Below are 23,405 nucleotides of genomic sequence, written 5' to 3' on the forward strand. Positions count from 1 at the left end.
GAAAGATTAGTTCACGGCGAAAGATTAGTTCACGGCGAAAGATTAGTTCACGTGGAATGATTCGTTCACAGCGAAAGATTAGTTCACAGAGAATGATTAGTTCACGGGGAAAGATTAGTTCACGGCGAAAGATTAGTTCACAGAGAATGATTCGTTTACAGCGAAAGATTAGTTCACAGCGAAAGATTAGTTCACAGTGAAAGATTAGTTCATAGAGAGTGATTCTTTTGCAATGATAGATTAGTTCACAGTGACAGATTAGTTTGCAGAGTAATTAGATCGTAGTGAAAGATTAGTTCACAGTCAAAGATTAGTTCGCAGTGAGTGATTAGTTCGCAGAGTGTGATTAGTTCGCAGTGAGTAATTCGTGAGTTCAATATGAACAAATATTTAATATGACTCGGTAGTCACGAGTCACGAATCTTTCATATGACTCGGGAGTCACGACTCATATGAAAGATTCGTTCATTTTGAACGAATCACTCGCGAACGACACATCACTAAAACAGACCAACCAGGGCACTCCATCTGCCCACCTCGATCGTTAACGGCGGTAAGGATTTCCAAAGAGTTTTCTGCAGTTGCCTCGCTAAGTATATTTATAAAACTCTGACTAAACTGGAATTATTCGTTTAATCAAGAGGGCTACATTGTAGACAGTTGACGTTAAGTCAACATCCCGACAGTCTTACGACTAGCTAAACTATTTTAACAGCACAGGAAAGGACTGTATCATGTAGGCTTAAGGAAATGCTGCTCGCGTTTTATCGCCGAGCATCGCGCTAAAGCTGGCATGTTGAAGCCTCTGACTAGCTAACTATAATGCACGACGTGTTGATTGATTTGTACATACAAATATATTCTTATAACATATAATGTGAAGAAAACGTCCAATCTGTAAAAGCATATACTTTGCATTGCAAACTCCACCGCAATGAACCCTGACGTTTTTTTCAGATGTGTAGCAAGTTGCAAGCAGGTGTTTTACCACCATAACAGTACATCGACAGTTTATCAGGACGTGACTTTAACGCCATTAAAATGCACCGTCTCACTTTGTGAACGTCAGTGAGTACCATTGAATTTCTAGTTATGCTGATATTGAAGCTGTTGTCATTTAATTTCATTTTTTTAATATTATTATTTTTATTCCTAGGGTGCCGAGACATTTATGTTGAGCATTGACCGAGAGGTTGTCAACAACCACAGCACTTTCTTCACATCTGCCATCTGCCTGATGTTTGCCAGTTGCTACTGCTTCAATATACACTACCTTGTAAAACTACAGTCCACACTTGAGTTCCTCCAACGGTAAAAATTGAATTCTTTATCATCATTAGAATTACAAATAGTTCCTAGCATACCCAGCATGCAGCAATACTGAGTAAACTCTCTCTCTTTTCCTTTCCTTCTTTTTTAAAGGTGTTTCTTTTCAATAAATCCTGGAAGAAGAGTAAGTGTTATTGGTCAATCCCAGAGTCTTGACACTGATCTCAGACTTTGCCGACCATGAGTGGACCTACCAATGATGTTGAGGGTGATTGAGTGATGTGATAAAAGGTACGTCTGATATGATATATATGATATATACACTGCAGATATTTTGTTGTTAAGGGTGTGTACCTATTAAATCTGTCCACTCATTTTGCTCACTGCAATCATTTTAAAAAGAAACAAAACTAATTTTGTTCTTACCCTCTCTCTCTCTCATGAAGGAATTTCTTCTCATCTACAGAGGCACCAAAGATGAGTGTAAAAAGAAGAAAATAATCGTTACAACTGTTACAGTTTGTAAGTAGAGTGTTTTTACGTTTTTACTGCAGTTTATTGTAAGTTGGAAAAGTTTTGACTTCAAATAAAGAGTTTGTATTGGAAAGTACTACGGTGAAGTTTACAGAAAAAAAGTAGGGCTGCACTACATAAGGATTAAAAATGCACATCCCATATTTTCACTATCACGCATTTACTGTAATTTTTAGGGAATTACTGTTTGGACTTTAATATTCGCAAGAATGTATGGTATCTTTTACAGAATATATTTGTAACTTACAATTTATACTGTTAGTTGTACAGAAAAATAAGGAATCAAGCACACTTTTTAACCGTAAGGTCAACATTATCAAGCCGTAAATTAACCACGGCTGCTGGCATTGAACTGTTAAAATAAAAAAATTCCCATGTAAATTTTAAATTAAAACAATGTATTTTTCAAATATTAGAACTTTATTTTTTACAGTAAAATACTGAAATACATACATTTTTCTACCGTAAACGAAGAGAGTGTACTTTACCATAATAACAGCAGATTTTTTTTTACAGTACAGCACCATGGTTCTTTCCTGCTTCTTGCCTGCGCTGCCTCGGATCCCGTTGGATTCAGTGAAGGGCAAAGGAGGGCATCAACTGGCCACGGTGAAAGGCGGACTTGAATTGCTGTGCACAGACTTCAGAGGCGTCGTCCAGCACGTCACCCGTTGAGATCCGGCTCAAAGGACCAAGATGTTGGTGCCGAAAATTACATTATTCAGCCACCACTATTGTCATCTAACTGCCACAGATAGATGGCTCACCTAAGTCCCAAAGTGTATGAGGACTGCAGCTCCTTTTATTGAAAAAGTTACACAAGTACTGAGCAGTTGTTTTTTCAATACGTATACAGTACACTCTTTGGGCATAGTTCACACGATTCACATAATTGATGAGCAACAGACCTCATCCTTTGTGGACCACATCGTAAAACATTTCTAGAAGTACCTACTCCTGACAAGCAGACTATGGTTTAACACACTTTGATTTAACACACTTTGGTAACTAACTATAAATTCTAAAAATAAAAAGTTTTATAATATAAAATTTAAATAATCCATTCATTATTATTATTATCAAAACAAGATTTAAATAATTCCAAATATGAGCCGCTGTGAATTTCTAAAAACAAAGATTGAGCTGAGTGAAAAAAACCTTCCACTAAAATTAGAAGCGGGGGCGTGGCTATGGGCGGAGGGATCTTACGTAACGCGGGCATAAACGTCATGACGTAATTAATCAGCGAGCTCAATGGACCCGAGGGGATTAGAAGAAAACAGCTGAAGGACTGTGGTGTGTCCCACGGACTCTGTCACATCTGCGTACCCCCACAGCTGACGGACCGGTGGTTGCAGAGACAGAGGGACAGCCGTTTGTAAACTTTCACGCCTGCGGGTCCCGTGTCTTCGTGTACATGGACGTTCGCTGTCAAAGCAGCACAGGAAGTGGGCGATAGAGCGAAGAATGTGAAGTAGGAAGACGATGTGCTCCACGAAAAACAACGCGGAGCAGAGGACGCGTAAGTATCCAGGCAGCGGAGTGCGTGTTAGAGTGCTGTTCCCTAATGGTGAAAACACCGTGTGTTTTCACGGACGATGTTTGGTGTGTGGTGTTGTGACATAAATGTCAGAGTTAACTGTTAACTGGTTATGGTCAAAGATTAAGAGTAAGCATCAGATAGGAAGCCACAGTAGAAAAACAGTGAGATGGTGATAATTTATTACCAGCTAGTTCATTAACGTCGGTTCTTCTTCTTCTTCCCTTCCTCCAGCCTCAGACCCTGCTCTCATCCTGGAGCTGAAGACAAGGAGACCTCCGTCTCTGGTGGGCAGGGCTGGATGTGAGACCTGGAGCGTGGACTTCTCTCCGGACGGAGCTTGGTTCGCCTGGTCGATGGGTCACGGCATCGTCTGGGTGGTCGCCTGGCCGCTGGACTCTGAGTAGGTTCTCGTAACTTCTGTTTTTATTACTGAGCCACTGCGGCAATACTACGTTAAATTCTTCTATATTTTTCAAACAAACAAATAAAGTATAAAAATAGGAGTGTTTTGATGACTCCGACTTAAATTAGCCTTTTTTTAATTAACGTAAGAACTGGGCTTTTCTGCGACGGCCGCCATGTTGGTTTACTAAAACTCCGAGCATAAATAAATAGAGTGACCAAGTTTCTATTAATAAAATGTAGGCCAAACATATTTAAGTGGGACATTCAGTGAAGCCGCGAAGTAAAGTATTGTAGTATCAATTGGCACCATTTTGGAAACTAAAAATCCACATTACATTGCAATATAACAATTGTGCCAATTAGCACCACTTGGGTAAATTGAAATTTAGTGTGCAACAAGAGGCATTTTCACGTCCAAAGCTCTACTTTCTCACCACTCTTTGCTGCTTCTATCCAGACACTCTTTGTCATGGGTGTCGAACTCAAATTCAAAGTGGACCAAACTTAATATTTATTGAACAAATTGACAGCAATTGTGCATGTTTTCCCTTCTCTCCCAATATGTAATGAATTTTTTTTTCATATGGAAACAAGCGCATAAACATTGAATCTGCAACAACCAAAGCTTAATATTATAAACACATGAGAAATTACATTTGGCCAACAAAATGTATTTGCTATAAAATAACTACAAATCTCCAGGCCAACTCTAGTACACATTTGATATGATTAAGCGGGCGAGTTTGACACATAGACGGATCAATACAGTGACGGGAGAACCAAAACCAAGTCGGCCCTGCTCTTTTTTACACTTCTGAGTTTATGACATACATTTTTTCTTTGTTTTTACCGTTGAGTTTTTATTTTATTTTATATGTTGTTCTTCTTCTTCTTATTATTATTATTGAAAGCGATCATCCCTTAAGGCTACAGGGAATATAAACAGTGCTCTTCCAATGTTATTTGAAATATGAATATATATTTATGTAATAGTGTCATTTGCCCAATCCTTTGGTGTTATTGTTACAGTAAGCAGGATACTTTTTCTGTCTTTTTGATCAATATTTCCATAATAGGATTTCAGCACAATTTAAGTAAAGTAATCTGAGATAGAGTGACATTTTTGCTCTTCCCCTGGGCTCGGGTTACAATGTCACATCTGAGTCTGAACAAGTCGGCGAGCCAGCTGGTATATTTATGGTACTGATCCACGCTGATCTCCTCTGTGCTGAAATGTCATGATGCAGCATCTCCAACAAAATAAAAATTGATTTTCAATGAATATGGACATTTGACAAGTAGATTGAAAACATTATTTTACGCTAGGTCCTTATCGATTTCCTCGTCCACAGAGAAAATCAGAGTGGAGACACTGACCGAGGGGACAAGAGCTTCAGTTGTGGACATCCCGTGTGGGGCCTGGCGTTTGGGCCCAGACCCCCAAAATCATCTGCTGCTGCACAGCCTTGTAGAGCACCATCCAAAGGGAACAACAGCCTGCTCTTGGCCACAGGCCTGGAAAACGGAATCATCAAAATCTGGAACGTCTTGACAGGTTTGATCTCTGTCTCTGCTGATGATAACGCTGCCCTGTGAGATGTTGGGCTTACAAACATGTTTTTTATTTTTTTTATTTGCAACCCTAGGAGATGCAGTGTTTGACCTCCACGGTCACGAAGGTGTAGTACGCAACCTTGTCTTCCCACAGAATGGAACGCTCACGCTTGTGTCTTCGTCGAGAGATAAAACCTTGAGGATATGGGACCTGTCTCATAAAGGTGTGTGTAACTGAACTATTGCTCTAGTTTGTTTTGCAATACCATATCGATATTCTAGGGCTACATTGTTTTTTTTTATTATTATTAATGACCATACAGATAATAATGATGTTGGTTCATTTTATTTTGCTTTTCTTTAGTGATAACAAATGTTGATCCCTCTGTTACAGTTGTAGCGACCTGATGTTAAGCATGTAGCAGCATTGTACGTTTATTATGCTGACGATTCTCCTACAATTAAATTGGTTTAAAAGAATGCAATATATCATTGTGCCTACAGTATCGCAATACATTGTGATGTATCGCATCGTTGCCCCTTTGTTGCGATACGTATCATCGCTAGATTCTTGCCAATACAAACCCCTTTTATCTGTATGTGACAGTACATTTCTTGAGAAGTGAAAAGAAATCCTGCCAGACTTCCACTTTCTCTTTTCACTCTCCTGCATCTCGAGGGTAGATTTAGTGTCTTTGCGCAAAAGACATACAAGATAATTAGCAACATTATCCAGTTTTGATCCAGTTCCCCTGAAACGTCATCAAAAATAAGTGAAAAGGTCTCACTTGTAAAAGGTCAAAAATGGAAGCTGTCGCAATAAATATGTGGGTCACAAGTTTGAGCCGTGTGACTTTATTGCTCCACTTGTCAGGCACATGTCAGATTTCGACATCTCTCCGCTAACTGCTATCATTGTCCGACTGAGCTGTTATTTGGCTCTGATCGCTGCCTGTGACCCGTTGAAGTGTTGACACTCGGTCAAGTTGTGGGGCACAAAAAGCTGCATGGCTACTGATGGACGTTATTATTTATGTGATGAGTCAAGTAGTGGTCATCAGGTGTCTGGGTTCACATGGTGCTGGAAGTACTGTCAATACTGCGTCTGAATTATGGGAATGACTCCACGTCCTCAGTTGTTGTTTGGTCATGTCAGACTTTTCATGTGCACAACTAGGCAAACATGCAGCAGCATTGGTAAATACTTTAAGAAAATACTACCTGTTTACTTTCCGGGCAGGCTCAGTACAGTATTTTCTCAGGAACCATTATACTCGGAGATATTATCTGTGTTATGATAGGATGTTGAGTGAGTTAGACCTGCCTGTACATGAACAGTACAAATCTGTCTTCAAAAGACACTCAACCTTCTGGACTGCATTTATATTAAAACAAAAGTAATGCAGTGGTTCTCAAACTATGGCACGTGTACCACAAATTGTATCTGGGCCACATTAAGTGGTATGCGGGGGTGTGTGGTTGTTTTGTCCGTGTGGGTTGAAGTACCAGTTGTGAGGCTACTTCATTGTACAGTGTGTCTTTATTTGACAAGTGGACCAGATTATAAGCTCATGTGTATTTTTGTGTTTAGCTAAGGTAAAGTCATACTGGTGGTACTTGGAGAGCCACATATTTTGGAGTTGGTTTAGTTTCAGATTCAGGTGAATAGGTTTGAATTGAATAGGTTATTTTACGGGTGCCCATTAAGTGGATTGCAATATACCAGTAGATCCCAGTAGAAAGTTCTTTCACAGTGAAGTGTAAGTGTTTTTTCCAGGTATACACAAAAAACATTCTGGGAATTTCAAATGAGAGTGAACTTGAGTGTGCGTCACTGTATTATCCCAGAAGGTTTCAACTTCTGTCCTTATGTGACTGTGGGTGTACCCACTAACCTTCTAAGCATAGAACAGTGTTTTTGTTCTGCCAGATATCAAATATTCTTGAAATGCAACTCCTCCAGGATCCTTCTGTGACTTCCAGAAACACCCATGCTGTGTCATTTCCTGTCTTATACAAACGACCAAACAAGCAAACAAACAGAAGAAAACACTTGAAGACAAACAGATGTCTCCAGTTGTGGGTTAAAGCTTTAGATCTGTGTTCCACAGCTCCCTTTGTGGAGCCTTTAAATTATTTTGAGTAATTATCGCAATGGAAGAGAACTAGAACTTTTTCTGGCAACCTCTGAAATATTTGTTAGCTTCTCTGTTGTTTAAACTCAGTAATGTATTATGCAGTTTGTATTTGGTTACACCGTGTCTTTACATCACAGGGAAGAAGGTGCAGGTGCTGTCAGGACATAAGGACTGGATCAGCTGCTGCTGTGTGTCGCCGGACTGCAGCATGATCGCATCGGTCGGAAGGTTTGACAGAGTGAGTGGAATTAAAAACATTTGCGCGTTTATGGGAAATGTGAAAATTAAAAATCGACTAATTGCCTGAAGCTAAATTTTGGATGTTTTTCTTGAGATTTTTTCATTTTAGAAATCCCATCATTTAGATAAATAAAAACAGCCATAAAACACATGCAGATCCATCTACCTGCCATTATTCATCTTTCCAATCCAATGTGAAAAAGTTAGGGAAGTTTAGGCACGTTGATTTATCTCAATTAATTACGATTAATCGTAAATATAATATATAAAATACTTCATTTATCGTAGCAGCTACAGTACCGCTGCAGATTAGAGCCTCACTGCCTCTTCACCGTCTTATCTTCACCAGATGGTCTGTCTGTGGAGTCTACGCTCCTATACTTTTATCAGAAATTTGACAGGAGGAACCAGAAAAACCTTATACCTCTTGTCCTCCTGTGACTTCTCTCCTGATGGGGCGCTGTTGGCCACTGCAGCGTTCAGGGGCTCGAACTCCTGGATTGATCTATGGGACCCGTACACCGCGGAGAAACTAACCACTCTGATGTGCGTACAATCTATGTGTTCAATTGTTTGGCGTCTACAACAAATATCGCCTCCGTGTGGTGAACACCTATACATCTGGCTAAACACATCTACACTTTGTTTTTGTTTTTTTTAATGGTGGAATATTCCAACAAAACGTGTAGTTTTATTAATTTTAAGAATCATAATGCTTTGCTAACCAGCTCTTCCCTAAGACCTAGTCAAATTCTAACATTATAGGCAGAGGTCTTCAACAAGTGCTGTGCGACCCTTGGGGGTCATAGGGGATACTGCAAGAAGTTCGAAACGTTTATGAATGATTCGACACTTTTTATATTTGTTATTTAAAATAGAATATTCTCTCACACAAAAACAATTATGTACTTTTCATTCATATATACACATATTTACATATATAAACACATGTATAGTCATATTTATGTGTGAATAATGCGTCATATAATAATGTGTAATAGATTTGGTTTATATATATATATATATATATGTCAATTATAATTGTCCCCCTAATTGAATTCACAGTGACTACTTTGAGGACTATGGGCAAAACCAAATCTCAGCAATACAATTCTCACCCAATGGTTTGCACTTGGCTGTTGTGACGGACCGAAGGTGAGTTGATTTTTATTTTATTTTTTTTAAATCTGTTCACAACAGAGTGGTTTCAGGCAGATCTGTTGTGTTTGCAGAGCTCTAAGGATATGGGAGCCAGGAACAACAGGAATGGTGATGCAGACCAGAGCGGACCGCAACTCTAACGGACTCTGTTGCGACTATCACCCACAGGGAGGCGTCGTCGCCACAGGGTAAAAATATCAACACAAGTGAATCTTTCATTTACCCCTGATCATGCCTGGTTTTGTAAGAGTGGAAAAAAACACAATTAAATGAGCGACGATTAAATGAGCGACAGATGGACAGGTTCTGAGCAGGACTCAGAGGTAATTTTAAAAAAGAAAAAAAGGTTATAAGGCTATAAAAAAGTATTTTTCATCCTGTTTCCCCTGCACTGGTAAGCTGAACAATGTTTAACCTAAAAAAAGATTGTGTAGTTGAAACATTTTTTAAAATTCTCTCCAAAACAGGTAATAATAATTAGGCTAAATCAACAGGCTACATTGCTAATTAGCATTAGCGTGACTCTTTGGTAAAGTCAGCCTTAATGGCTTCAGCAACTTTAAGATGTGTTAATTAGCTTGTCAGTGTGCTCTGCTAAATGACATGGTGTTTTGTTGGATAAAAGTGTTTGATGCTAATGCTATTTTTGAATTGTTACTGTGATAGTTACTTACATAACATGTTAACACTTTTAATCGCAAAGTTTTGGTACAGTGTTAACAGATTAACTATACATTACCACTCTTTTCTCCAGAACCAGAGACGGCCACGTTAGGTTTTGGAGGACTCCCAGGACAGTGCCAAGTTTGTGCCACCTGTGCCGCTGCATCCTCCGCCACTCAGTCTCCACACACCAGCTGGAGCCTGTACCCCTGCCCACCAGAATCATGAAGTACCTCACATACAGAAACATCCCTGAACGTCTCATGACCTGCTCCTCATCCTCCTCCTCTGAGGAAGATGAGTGAGAGGGTCAGAAATGAAAACTAAGGGGGTGAAGGGGTTTTAAAAAAAATAAATTAAAAAAAAAAGGATTTTTCACTGTGTGATTGTTAAACACTGATGACTAATGAAATGCCTTTGATTGTTTAACTGAGAGGCTTTTCCAGCTTGGTTTATTACAGGATGCATATCTTAATGCCACTGATTACAAATGCAACATTCCTGCACTAAACATTTAATGCACTACATTAAAGACGATGCATTTACTTTGTCCATATGCTGATGACTTATTTTATAGAATTTTATTTATTGTGTATATAAGGTATTAAAAATTTCTAATTCCTGTGTTTACTACGAAACTGCACACATCCTGCTACGAAACCTGCACATGTTATTCATAAGAGAAACTTCAAATATAGGAAATAGTTTTATTAAATGAATACAAACACTATGTCTGCACGGTGTTGTGTTTTTTTTTTTGTTTCTTCTTCCAATATATTTTCTGCAGTGAACATCCAGAATATTTATTTTGTACAGTTTGACGCTTGACACGTTCAAACAAATCCATCCATTTTCTGGTGATTGTGACATCAAATTAGGAGTTTATAAAGTTCTAAAAGGTTGTATTTCGAGAGAATTAAACAAAACCACTATTGTTCTGTTGAGTTATGAAAATGTTTGTCTGCCTGCTGTTTGTCTTCACTCTGTGCTTTGAAGCTGGGAAGAGCATCTAAGAGGCTTCGCTGACCACTGTGTCTCTCACTGCCTGGAAAGCTGCAACCATGGAGCTCAGCTGGATCTTTTCATCAGTTCCAGAGGAGAGCCGGTGTCTGTAGAGATGATGTTCAGAAAAAAAAAAACACACACTTTCTTTTTCATGTTTTCAATATGAAAAGAAGACACTAGTCATCTGACTTACTCTATATCAGCCAACTTGATGAGCAGACCGATCCGAATTGCTGGAGGGAAGTCCACTATAAAACAGAGGGAAAACATACCATTCATGTTGCATTGCACTAGTTTTGACATGCTGAGCATGATGTCTAGACTGTGTTCCAACCTGTACGTACACAGTTTAAAATAATTTCTACTTAAGCATATTACATGATTCCTTGAGGAAAGGTCTACAGTACATGTTGAAATACACGTAAATATTGTCTTTTTCTTTACCTCTGTGTATGAGCAAATGAATTTCAGTCAGGATGTCGTGAAGAGCCAAACCTTTCAACGTCTTCAGCTGAAGGATTTCTGTTTCACAGTGTTAAAGAAATATCTAATCAGCTAATCACGAGACAGCAACTCACAAATTAAAATCAAGTATCAGATTAGGAAGTAAAGGAGATTTAAATATTTTTAGATTGGACTTGTATCTGATTTAATGACACCAAGAGCACCAGCCAGACCGCTGATGAATGAAGAACTTTTGTGACTGGTTCAGGATAAACGCTGAAACAGCGGTGCAGCCTGTAAACGGCTGGCAGGACTAATCACAAACAGACTGATCAGTCAGCAACAAAGCAGAGCAGAGTAAATGCTCCTCAGAGAGAAACTGTTAGACTGAAGGATACGTTTATAGGCTGAGGTGAAGTCTTTGTTCAGAGACCAGTCCAGGATGTTGGTGATGTCTGAGCGCAGGGGGTGACCCGTGCAGGTGTAGACGGTTTCCTCCGTCACCTTCTCGTAAGCCATACTGGTGCTCTGTAATCAGAGATAGGGGGCAGTCATTCAAAGTGGATGTACTGCATGTATTGATACACAACGGATGATAGAAAGGTCTTCAACATGGGGTGTGTGGCCCTTAGGAGGCCATGAAATGTTTTTTTTTTTTTTTTACCTTTTTCTCCACAAACTATTTAACTAAAATGCACAATGACATATCTCTACATCAGTTTGGCCTGAAAAAATATTGAAAGACTCCTGCTTTAATGGACAATAATGATTTGTAATATTGGTACTAATTATATTGCCATTAATAATAAGTCAACGACAGGGCGAAAGTGCATAATGTTTCCAGTAAAGGGAGCCCTCAGGTTTACTTAATTTACAATTGTGAGAAAATAACACAGGAAGTAAAATAGAAAATTACCCAACCTGATCATGGTATAACCTTAATATTCTATTACTCTTAATGAGCATCATTACCTGCAGGATGTTGAGAGATCGTCTCATATCACCTGTTGATAAGGTCACAATCGCCTTAATTCCATCTGGAGTGACGTTGATGCTGCCAAATACAGGAGGGCCAATAAAATCATCCACTTTAATTAGAACTTTTTAATTACACATTAATCCACCTATGGTTCAGTGAGTGAATTGATCATTATATATTTAAAGTATTTTCACACATGGGCAGGATGACGCACGCCGTGCATTCAAAAACTCCACCGTCCATTCAATTACTGTGACACGGTCGATACAAATGTTTTCATTTCACCAAAGCACTTTGAGCTTAAAATATATTTCAGATTGTTGAGGACAAAAAACAAACATAATAGATTCAGATTTTGCCGGACATAAATTGCATCACAAAAAAAAAATATTACCAAAAATCTTTACACAAACACACCTTTCTTGCTGGATTACATGCTCCAGCCGTGGAATCATCTGCTCAGGGGACAGTGGGCCAAAGCGAAACCTGGTGCAGCGGGACTGCAGTGCGGGTATGATCTTGGACAAATAGTTACAGATGAGACAGAACCGAGTGTTTTCTGTGAACTTCTCAATCACTGAGAGAGAGAGAGAGAGAGAGAGAGAGAGAGAGAGAGAGACAGAAAAGAAGGATGGAAGGAAAGGGTAAGAGAGAGAAATCGAAGCTTTGATTGTCTAGTGAACAGAAGACTCAACTATTCACCAGCAGCCAGTCCTCTAAACACTCAGTGAACCGTGAGGCTCACAGTTGGCGACGCTTATCCGAGCAGATGGCTTACCTCGACGCAATGCATTCTGGGCATCCTGGGTCATAGCATCGGCCTCATCCAGTATCACTAACTTGAAGCCTTTCCTGGAGGACAAATGGACAGTCAAAAAAGTCATGAACATGAATGAGTCCACCTGCTTTTCTAAGGTAGACATTTTTTTTGTGAGTCTTACTTGAAGATGGTGCGAGTGCTGGCAAAACTGAGAACAGGACCTCGGACAACATCGATACCTCGGTCATCAGACGCATTCAGCTGCAAAAGATTAAATGTAAATCATCTAGGGCAAAGAAAGTAAACAAGATGAAGCCAATTCTATTGAGAAGGAATGGAGTAATCCTCCATACCTCCAACACCATGGAATTGAACTCCTTGCCCTTGTACAGCTGCTTGGCACAGGCCAGGATCGTGGAGGTCTTTCCTGTTCCAGGGGGGCCGTAGAACAAGAGATGAGGAAGTTTGTCCTCGCTGATGAACCGCTGGACTAAAGAGATGAAAAAAAAAAAAAATAATAATAATAATAAAATACATGCATGTATATATGTAATTGTCAACATAACTTTTGATTTGTAGTACAATTTCGAAATGAATAACATTGACAACTCTTAAAATACTGACAAGCCTTTACATTTTCTAAAAAACAAAACAAAACAAATTTATGACAACTAGTAAAAATTACATATGTTCAAATACTTACTGGTACTTAGAATATCTTTGTGTGAAATCAGATCATCCAGTTTCTGTGGTCTGTATTTTTCCACCCTGAAAATACATTGATAAAATAAGATTGTAACACATAGCAGGTAGCTCATTAAACATTTCCTATATTTTAAGAAACTACCCTCCGACCAACATTCTAATGTTAAGACTAGTGTAAAAATATGAGCATATGGGATTGTTATGCGTCCGTGTCAAATTCGGCATCTTTATTATTCCGAATGTGCATCTGTATTTACTGATATGACGCATATAGTCACGGGAGGTTGTGCCTGTGTTCGGTTTGATGCAAAGGAAACAAAGTAAAACAATAAATCTAACAAGTCGTTTGCCGCGCCGGATAAAACACAATGACCAATTACTACAGAAAATAGGCAATTTAGACAGAATCCAAAATATGAGAGTTTTACTTTAATCTCTAAGACGTCTTTATCGTTCATAAATTAGACGTGAGCGTGTGGCTGGCAGCTTCTGGGAGCTCGCTGACATGCACAGCGAACACATAGCTAGTTAGCATAGACTTACTTTAACTCTACACAAAGGAACCAGGACATTGAACTCACCACGGGAGGTTTCTGCTCTGCGGCGGTGCGTTTTGAGTGGGGGCCATTTCTTCTGGTAAATTTGGAAATTTCTACAATCCAGGTTTGATAATCTGTTTACAGTTGGACACACTTCCCTGTGCGTTTGGCGCGCTGTACTACAAAACGAACGCCCCGCGTCACGACGTACAACCAAGCATATCCGCTCCTTTGGGGGGCGGGGTCTCGTTGTCAACCTGTTTCTTTATGCTATGCTAACCAGTAGTTTTTACAAATATTTCACGGCATTAAAAACTAAGTATCAAGGGAATATATATTTATAGCACCTTCGAAAACTTAAAATGTCCATTTTTGTCAGTATAACCGACTCAGAGGTCTGTATGGCACTTGAAACATCAGGTAATTTTACTTATTTTTTTTTAGCTATCCACGGGCAGTGGTAAGGCATCATTTATTCTTTAATTAACTTGGGTTATCAAAATATAATATAATATAAATATAATATTTAATTATTATTACATTATTTTTCAGAAACAAATAAAATATAAATAAGCACAAATAACCTTTTAAATATTTGTAAAGATTATCACATTTAATGATTTAAAGAACGACAGTGTTAATTGTAAAGCAAAAAACAAACAAACAAAACAGTGACAATGTCATATGCGATGTGAATTTCAGGAATAGTGTGTTAAACAACTGTTTGCATTTTATTTGTCTTCAAACCCCTAAGTTTGGTTCAACGATGTTACAGTATACAGTATACTTTGGTCAGTGTTCTGAAAAAGGACTGATTCTAACGAGGCTGGAAATGATTAAAATGAGAACACACTCCGCCCTCCTTTGCCAATCTCGCGAGAGTTGCTGCTCATGGCGTTGCCTGGGCGCTGCTACGATGCTGTTGCTGTGGCTTTGATTGACAGGAAACATGTCGGTGTGGTGGGAGCGAACCAGAATGCAGCTGCTGCTACGGGAGACAGGGAGTACTCGCATCGAGTCCCCGCATCAGCACCTTTAAAGTCTGCTGGCTTTCCCTTCAGTTCCACCAGTTAATAATGCGCTGAGCAGCTTTTATTTATTTTATTTTATTTATTATTTTTTCTTTCTTTTTTTCCTGAAACATCCATTTGAAAGCGATGGACACCCAGTGGATGCTTTGGCCAGCCGTTTAGTCCCGCTGAGCATTTTGATCTTGTGTTTGCTCCGAGACACCTTGATGAAACAGCAGGAACCACGAGCACTGTTGTTGCAATGGCTCTGTCACGGCTCAAAGTGCGTCTGTAAACCTCCATCACTTCGTTTCATGGCGTTTTGCGGCTCGCTCAGCTCTGTGCACTCCTCCACGTTTCTTCTCTGAATCTCTTTTTTTAGAAAACATTTTTTTATTATTATTATTAAAAAAGAAAATCTTTTTTTTCTTTTTCTTTTTGGTCTTAAACTGCAAAGAGTGGGATTTAAAGCCCGCTTCACGCCAAACTATGAACGAGGAGATGACAAAAAGCGAGGAGCAGCATCTCAGTTTGCAGAAAGCCTTGCAGCAGTGCGAGTTGGTGCAGAACATGATTGACATAAGCATTTCCAGTTTGGAGGGTTTACGGACCAAATGTGCCACATCCAACGACTTGACACGAAAAGAGATACGGACGCTGGAGGTAAGCAGAATGGGCGAATGTGTGCGCGCTTTGCATCTCCATCAGAATCAATACACAGGGGCTGCCTGGCTGCCTGACACGGTCTCTCTTTTATTTATATGCCACTCTGCACATATGTCAGTGCGTTATTTTTAATAGTAGCCACTCCTCACCGATCCGCACCGTTGTCAAAGCACATATGCTAGGGTATTCGTGTGAAAGAGCACCGCTTGTCCGTTTTTTTTTTTTTTTTTTTTCGTTTTTTTTTTTTTTTGTGTGTGTGTGCAGTGCTATAAATCAGGAGGGCTCCAGGCTGCAGTGGGTTGTTGTAAGACCTGCGCATTCTGCAGGTGGCGGGGAGAGAAGGCGGCTCTTCTCCATCAGAATAATGTCTAGGGCCTATAAGCAGCCCCGTGTTTACAATCCACTATCTCCTCTACTTACAATCCAACCTGCGCAACTCACCTAGCAGCTCGTCCACGCAGGCGAAATGCAATACTGAGGGTCTTACACCGAATATTATCGGCTGCCTAATTGGCTCTAGAGTTTTTGTTTTGTTTTCTTTCTTCTTTTTTTTTTTGTTGTAATTTGCCTTTACGTAATCACCACCGCAAATCAACGGTGGTGTTGGCATCCGTTTTTGAAGGCACTTATAGCTGTCGAAGTCAGTTGACAGGGCTGTTACTGGACACATAAGGATGTCATAAAGTGCGATAAGGTCACGGGAAACTTAACACTGATCACCCTGGACTCAAGCCCCGTCACGGTGTTTGGGTGAAGCCTCAGGAGATAAAAACAAACACCACTAAGTGCAATCATATCGCTATAAACTCATTAGTGGCCATATCTGTGTGCAGCATCAACACACTTAAACGTCCCAGTGGGAATACCATCCAGAGATCCCATAAATACAGCAACGAGAGAGCCATTTAAGTATGAAACCCCCCTGTATAGAAGGACAAGATACAATATATATACAGTACTAAATATGATGTACTCGGTGTCCAAACTTTTACTCAGTTAGACGTCAACGTACCATAAAAGGTTTAATAACTAAACTAAAAAAAAGAGACCTAAAAATCAGTCAAAAAATTGACATAATGTAACCAAGAAATTAATTAGAACAAAGTGCTAACATAGTAATGAAGAAAAATAGAACTAAAGGTTTCAAGGATTTTTATATTCAGACCACAACTGTTAAACAGGAAAAGGTACATCATAGAACCAGAATATAAATAGAAAAAATAAATATAAGAAAAAAATGGCTATAATATGACAGGAAATGTATAAAAAGGTGGCAGTGATAAAAAGTTTAATCCAAAGACTGGTGGGTTATTGAAGAAAAATGTAACGAAATGCCTGAAAATTGAAATTAATTTTGAGATTTAACCGCAGGTTTTAGTTAATTTAATTTAATTATATTCTTACAGTATATATATATATATATATATATGTATATATATATGTATATATATATATATATACATATATATATACATATATATATATATATATATATACTGTAAGAATATAATTAAATTAAATTAACTAAAACCTGCGGTTAAATCTCAAAATTAATTTCAATTTTCAGGCATTTCGTTACATTTTTCTTCAATAACCCACCAGTCTTTGGATTAAACTTTTTATCACCAAAAAACACATGATGTCCAAAATTGATGTCTGAGTTTTTCTAGCTCTATAATTATACTACATTTGTTAAAAGGTGCCCAAAAAACACATGATGTCCAAAATTGAATGTCTGGGAATGTTTTTCTAGCGATGACAATTATTTTCCGAATTACATTCCACGATTTAAATGTATTTTAATGAAGATAGTCAAAAAGTTTTCAAATGTATAATAATAATACCTGTATATGTATATAATATATATCAACATATATATATATAACCCTGGAGACCCCTGATGGGGCTCCTAGTGTCGTCAGATGTACGTAGAGCCTCTACTCTGACACCCGCTCGTCTCGATGACAGTGTATTGTGCGTGTGAGGAACATTTTTCCGGGACATTTCTGCTTTGCATCTTTATCATCAGCTTTAAGGAGCCTCATTGTGCCTCAGGAATAATCTGTTTTGAAGGCGTTGTGCATTGACCTCACTTAAGCCCAACAGCTCTACCCCAAAATAGCAACCTGTATCATTACCTGGATGGACCTAATGTGAATACTGTTTTTCCATAAATATGCATTGACAGTGGTATCCCTTGAATACACTCGAATCACCAACACACATGATGGATGAGCTCTTGTACTCAGGGCTGCAGACACGTACAGAAACACCACAGAGTGAGATGTGCGACTCACCACAGTCCGGATTCAGTCCACGAGCCACTAGTTGATTATCAATGTTTTAGAGCGTATACCCCAGCCATAGGCTACAGATATTTAAAATATCATTCTTTCTTGTTGATTAATGTAAATAAATGAACACACATGTGCTACACGGACAGAGAAAGTATGCAGTAAATTTAACATTCTGTTGTTTTCCACAGTGACATTTGTCCTGAAATCATCACGTTCTGTTGACTTTACTATGTCTTGGGCCACTTGTTGTGTGTTGCCAGGTCAACTGGCTGCAGACACGTACAGAGACACCACAGAGTGAGACGTGAGACTCACCGCAGCTCACATTTACAGTAATTTTCGCATTATATATGTGAACTGGCAGCACAACAGCCAATGCAGTTTTGATGATATTAAAGTACGTTGTTTAAGTAACACAATAGTCTCAGTACTAGACAGCGCCACCTTTCCATCCAGGAAAACATTCAGTCACTTTATCCAAACTTTTTCTCATGTTTGGCTAAATTGTGTTTCATACTTTGGTGGGAAATTGACTGTTTTTAAATTGTTTTTTTTTAAAAATAGTTTCCAGGATAACCCAAAGATTACAAACAGAGCAAATTAGTAAAATAAATACAAGAAGCAAGTAAGAAGTAAGAAAGTAAGAAAAGCGAAGGTCAACAATTTAAAATAAATTCAATACATAATAATCTGCTTGTATTAGGTATAAAATAAATGGCATGATTTTTGGTTTTATTTTCCACAAAGTTAAATTGAAAAAAAAAAACACCTGAATCTACACGTACATTGTTGAATTGGCTCTTTTTATTTATTTTTACTCTTTTATATATTGTCATAGTTAGCTCATTTTATATTTTCCACAAAGGGAAATTGTTTAAATAAGTCAGTTGTAACACTAAAACATATATAATGTGAACATTTCTACGAACACTTTAAAAAGCAACAGTGTATACAGCCTGTACCGTTAGGGGTCTGCATGCCCCCAGTATAAAAAAAAGGAGCCTTTAGGACTGTTTCAGACTACTCCAGTTTGATGTACTGTCCAGATCCCCAGATGTTGTCTATGTCAGGTCTCATGTCTCTGTCCCCCTCTCTCTCTGATGACCGGCCCCTCATGTGTTTCATCTGTGTGCGTCAGTGCAGCTACTTCTGCTGAGTGTCTTCTCTCTGCAGCTCCTTTCCTTTGATTTTATCAATCGACTAGTTGTTTGGCTCAATTCTCTCTTGTTTCCTGGTCTATGTTGGATTGTTTTGTTATATTGAGTTCCTCAAAGAAGAAGATAAAAGACAAAAAAAAAGTATGTAAACTAATGTTAAGGCCTGTGATTTTTGATTAGTAACACATTGTATGCAGTGCAGAGGTGCTGGAGCGGGCATTACTGCAAATTACGTTCAAATTTCTTTTTATTTTATTTTTATTTGTGGATTTTTTTTTTAGTTTTATTTACTTAATTTCCAGTTTTTAAATAAGGTGCTATAATCCTTTCTACAAAAGGGGGCGCTGAAGGGAAAAGTCAGAACATATGGCCTGAGAGAACTAAAAAGAGGTAAACAGATATATAAAAAATAAACACTTTTCAAAAGGTAACACAAGATCGAGAGAAAATTCCGAATGATCTGTGTAGAAATTATACTCTTGCGACCCACCCGAGAGCCGCGACCCAGTCTTTGGGAAACAATGCTATACGAGACCCAAATAGTTTGTTGCTTTTGACCCAGACATCCTTTGACGTCTGACCATCAGGATAAGGTCATATTTGATTAGAAAATAATTTGTGTTATTTGTTGTACCTTGTGTTAGAATGAAGCAGTTGAAGCAATGAACCTTTTAGAGGAACAATGAATGAGGGAAAACAAAATCCAAATTACTCTGACTAATAGTTTTCTAAGAAAAAAGTGATAAATAATAAAAGTAATTTTCACAAATACCTTGTAGTCAAAATAATTTAACTGCAGGTTTTAGTTAATTTAATTTAATTCTATTTTTACAGTATTCAAAGATTCAAGATTCAAAGCGTTTATTGTCATGTGTACAGTAAGGAAAGCAGGTTTCCCTGTACAGTGAAAATTTTACTTTGCTGTCCACACTAAATGCCAAAGAAATCAAGAAATAAAAATAACAAAATATACACAGGAATAAAATAACAAAATATACACATGAATCAACAGAAGTCTTTTCAGTATTTACAGTGTGCAGTTGTTAATACTTGTAAAGTGCAGTAGTTAACACTTGTGGATGTGCAAATTTGGTATGTGCAAAAGTAATGTTGTGTGTGTAAAAGTAATGTATTAGTAACACATTGTATGCAGTGCAATATTTTGCTTCCAAAAGGCTGTTAAATGCGAGTCTATTACAGCGGTTCTCAAAGTGGGGGGTGAGTCCTGAGTTATTGCAGAGGTGCTGGAGCGGGCATTACTGCAAATTACGTTCAAATTTCTTTTTTTTTTATTTGTGTGGTTTTTTTTTTTTTGAAGTTTTATTTACTTAATTTCCAGTTTTTAAATAAGGTGCTATAATCCTTTCTACAAAAGGGGGCGCTGAAGGGAAAAGTCAGAACATATGGCCTGAGAGAACTAAAAAGAGGTAAACAGATATATAAAAAATAAACACTTTTCAAAAGGTAACAGAAGATCGAGAAAAAAAATCCAAATGATCTGTGTAAAAATGATACAAATTATGACGAAATACAAATGTTAGCGAAAGAGTCTTCTATTAGACTAGAATTCATAGTTCATTTTGAACAATCGCAATTTTCAAAATATGTCTGTGCGTCCACATTCAGACCCTCGACCTATAGATTAGACAAGTTTGTTTGTTTAATATATTATTTATCTTAGACTCTTACGATTATTGGTCTCTGTGATAACAAACTGTGATAATCAGAGTTATCACAATGTTAGCATTTGTTATCAAGAAAATCAGAGAAGTGAAACAAACCCCTCGTCCTTCTTCCAGTAGCAGTTTTCCTTCTCTGACCACATCTGTCAACTAGCCACCACCAAACAGCCCCACAGGAATAAACAGCCGTTAAGTGATCTTAGCTGCAGTATTAGATGGAAAATGAAATGTTGTGTTTATTTCTCCCTGGATGGATTATTCAGGCTACCTAGAGAATCCTATGACTTTGCACTTTCCTGCAGACTGTCTTCTGTCTGACAGGACCGTTTTCCGTAGCGTATGTTCTGTAAAATCGAGTGTGAAAAGACTTCAAGCTGGTGGGAAATAAAAATGTACCCAACAAACGATTTAAATCCAGTAAAATATTTGAAGCAGTAAGAGCTCCTTCTGTTTGTCCGTTTCCTCTCAGGGGAAGTTGGTGAAGTACTTCAGCCGCCAGCTGTTCTGCAAGTGCAAAGTGGCCTTAGAGTGAAGAAGGAGTCCTACCGAGCCTGGTTGGTTCGTGGGACTCCTGAGGCAGCCGACAGCTGCAGGCAGGCCAAGCGGACCGCGGCTCGGGTAGTCGCGGAAGCAAAAACTCGGGTCTAGGAAAAAATCGGGGAGGCCATGGAGGAGGACTACCGGTCGGCCTCGAAAAAATTCTGGCAAACCATCCCGTGCCTCAGGAAGGGAAAGCAGTTTCCCACCACTTGTGTACCAGAGCAGGGGTGTCAAACTCATTTTCACTAGCAACACAGTTCCCTTTAAAGGGCCAGTTGTAAATGGGTATAGATCAGGGGTCCCCAAGCCCCAGTCCACAAAACAATGCCGATCCAAAGGTCATTTGGTACCGGGCCGCAGTAGGACACGGTGAAAATATTAACTTTTTTTTCCATAATGGACTAATACATGAAAACTTTAAATTTCTCAGGTTAAGAAACTCTGCATGGACTTTAGTAAATGCTTTTTAAGCTCCCGCGGGCTACACAAAACAGCTTGGCGGGCTCTATTAAAGGCCCAGTGTTTAAAATTTAGTGACAGGAACTAGTAAACCTGGATGCTGTTTACAAGTTTTTGAAAAAATTGTAAAACTGTTGTGGCCTTAGCATGTCAAAATATTGTCCTTTTTTATAAAGTAATGACACTTTCTACAGCTTTCTTAATTAGCCAGTCAAAGTCTTTGACCAGGGGTCACCAACTGTATTTGTCGGAGGGCCATAATCTTTCTGGAGAGACACCTTGGGGGCCGAATAGTCAAAATAAAATGTCTAACATTATTATTTGATTTTTATTTTGGAATTCAGTCGCTGGCCTGATTTGACAGTCCGGATTCAGCCCACGAGCCACTAGTTGACATCATCTGTAATAACATTGAAGACAAAATACCAGAAAAAAAAATTGAGGTCAGAAAGAGATATTTTTGGAAGCACGCTGTTCTCAATGACTAAACCAGCCACTAGGGTACAAACCAGCCACAAGGGTACACTAGGGTACACAAGCCGGTGCTACTATAGTGATACTATAGTGCCAGTCTCAAGCCCAGATAAATGGTGAGGGTTGAGTCAGGAAGGGCATCCGGCGTAAAACTTTTAGCCAAATCAAATATGCGAATCACTAAAACGATTTCCATACCGGATTGGTCGAGGCCCGGGTTAACAACGACCGCCAACAGTGGTGTTGACCAACAGGGTACTGGTAGAAATTGGACTACTATTAGTTGAAGACAAAGAAGAAGATGATTCGGACAAAAAGAGAAAAGAGGAAGGATAGAAGTGTTGGTCTGAAGTTTAGAACTCTGAATGTAGGTACAATTACAGGGAAAAGTAGAGAAATAGCTGATATGATGGATTCCTAAAGGAAGAATATACAAGAAATGTGGTGGAAGTGAAACGAGGGTCAGACAGGTTGATGTGTGTGATGGTAGAAATAGAGGGAGTGATGATAAATGTTGTTAGCAGTTATGCCTCACAGGCGGGCTGTGAGTTAGAAGAAAAGGAGAAGTTCTGGACTGAGCTGGATTGGATGATAGAGAATATCCCCAGGGGAGAGAGAGTGGTGATTGGAGCAGACCTAAATGGTCATGTAGGGGAAGGGAACAGAGGAGATGAGGAAGTAATAGGCAGGTTTGGTGTTAGGGAGAGAAACGTAGAAGGACAGGCAGTGGTAGATTTTGCAAAGAGAATGGAAATGGCTGTGGTAAACACATATTTCCAAAAGAAAGAGGAACATAGGGTGACGTACAAGAGTGGAGGCAGGTCCACATAGATAGATTATATTCTATGTAGAAGATGTAATCTGAGGGAGATTAGAGACTGTAAGGTAGTGGCAGGTGAGAGTGTAGCCAAACAACATCGGATGGTAGTGTGTAAAATGACGATGGACGTGAAAAAAACGAAGAGAGTGAAGACAGAGCAGAAGATCAAGTGGTGGAAACTAAGGAAAGAGACATGTTGTGAAGACTTCAGGAAGAAAGGAAGGGCAGTTCTGTGTAGTGTTGAGATATTCCCAGATGATTGGGAGACTACAGCTGCAGTGATGAGGGAGACAGGTAGGAAGGTGCTAGGTATGTCCTCTGGGCAGAGAAAGGAGGACAAAGAGACCTGGTGGTGGAAGGA

At 38.9% G+C, this 23,405-nt stretch overlaps 3 protein-coding genes across 4 annotated transcripts in view; 2 read left to right on the top strand and 1 right to left on the bottom strand.

The window, feature by feature from the left end:
* The first annotated feature begins 2,912 nt into the window (after positions 1–2,912).
* wsb2 (WD repeat and SOCS box containing 2) lies at positions 2,913–10,237 on the top strand. Its single transcript, XM_025053305.1, has 9 exons — positions 2,913–3,325; positions 3,578–3,746; positions 5,104–5,306; positions 5,398–5,529; positions 7,581–7,681; positions 8,033–8,229; positions 8,749–8,838; positions 8,916–9,032; positions 9,599–10,237. Exons 1-9 carry the CDS (start codon positions 3,289–3,291, stop codon positions 9,810–9,812), a joined length of 1,260 nt encoding a protein of 419 aa, XP_024909073.1. The 5' UTR covers positions 2,913–3,288; the 3' UTR covers positions 9,813–10,237.
* A 10-nt stretch (positions 10,238–10,247) lies between these two features.
* On the bottom strand, positions 10,248–14,161 carry rfc5 (replication factor C (activator 1) 5). Its single transcript, XM_008336257.3, has 11 exons — positions 13,982–14,161; positions 13,399–13,463; positions 13,049–13,185; positions 12,877–12,956; positions 12,714–12,787; positions 12,353–12,512; positions 11,929–12,010; positions 11,355–11,484; positions 10,957–11,034; positions 10,706–10,760; positions 10,248–10,616 (listed from the first exon to the last, which is right to left on the bottom strand). The coding sequence occupies exons 1-11, from the start codon at positions 14,026–14,028 to the stop codon at positions 10,517–10,519; spliced, it is 1,008 nt and encodes a 335-aa protein (XP_008334479.1). The 5' UTR covers positions 14,029–14,161; the 3' UTR covers positions 10,248–10,516.
* Positions 14,162–14,634: 473 nt separating this feature from the next.
* ksr2 (kinase suppressor of ras 2) overlaps positions 14,635–23,405 on the top strand; it is a 93,266-nt gene continuing 84,495 nt past the window's right edge. For both annotated transcript variants that reach the window (XM_017043212.2, XM_008336254.3), the window contains exon 1: positions 14,635–15,612. In XM_017043212.2, coding sequence (XP_016898701.1) covers positions 15,439–15,612 — 174 coding nt within the window. In that variant the 5' untranslated portion in view covers positions 14,635–15,438. The remainder of the gene's footprint in view (positions 15,613–23,405) is intronic.

Source organism: Cynoglossus semilaevis, chromosome Z, assembly GCF_000523025.1.
Source record: "Cynoglossus semilaevis isolate Cse_v1.0 chromosome Z, Cse_v1.0, whole genome shotgun sequence".
In the NCBI taxonomy this organism is placed as follows: Eukaryota; Metazoa; Chordata; class Actinopteri; order Pleuronectiformes; family Cynoglossidae; genus Cynoglossus; species Cynoglossus semilaevis.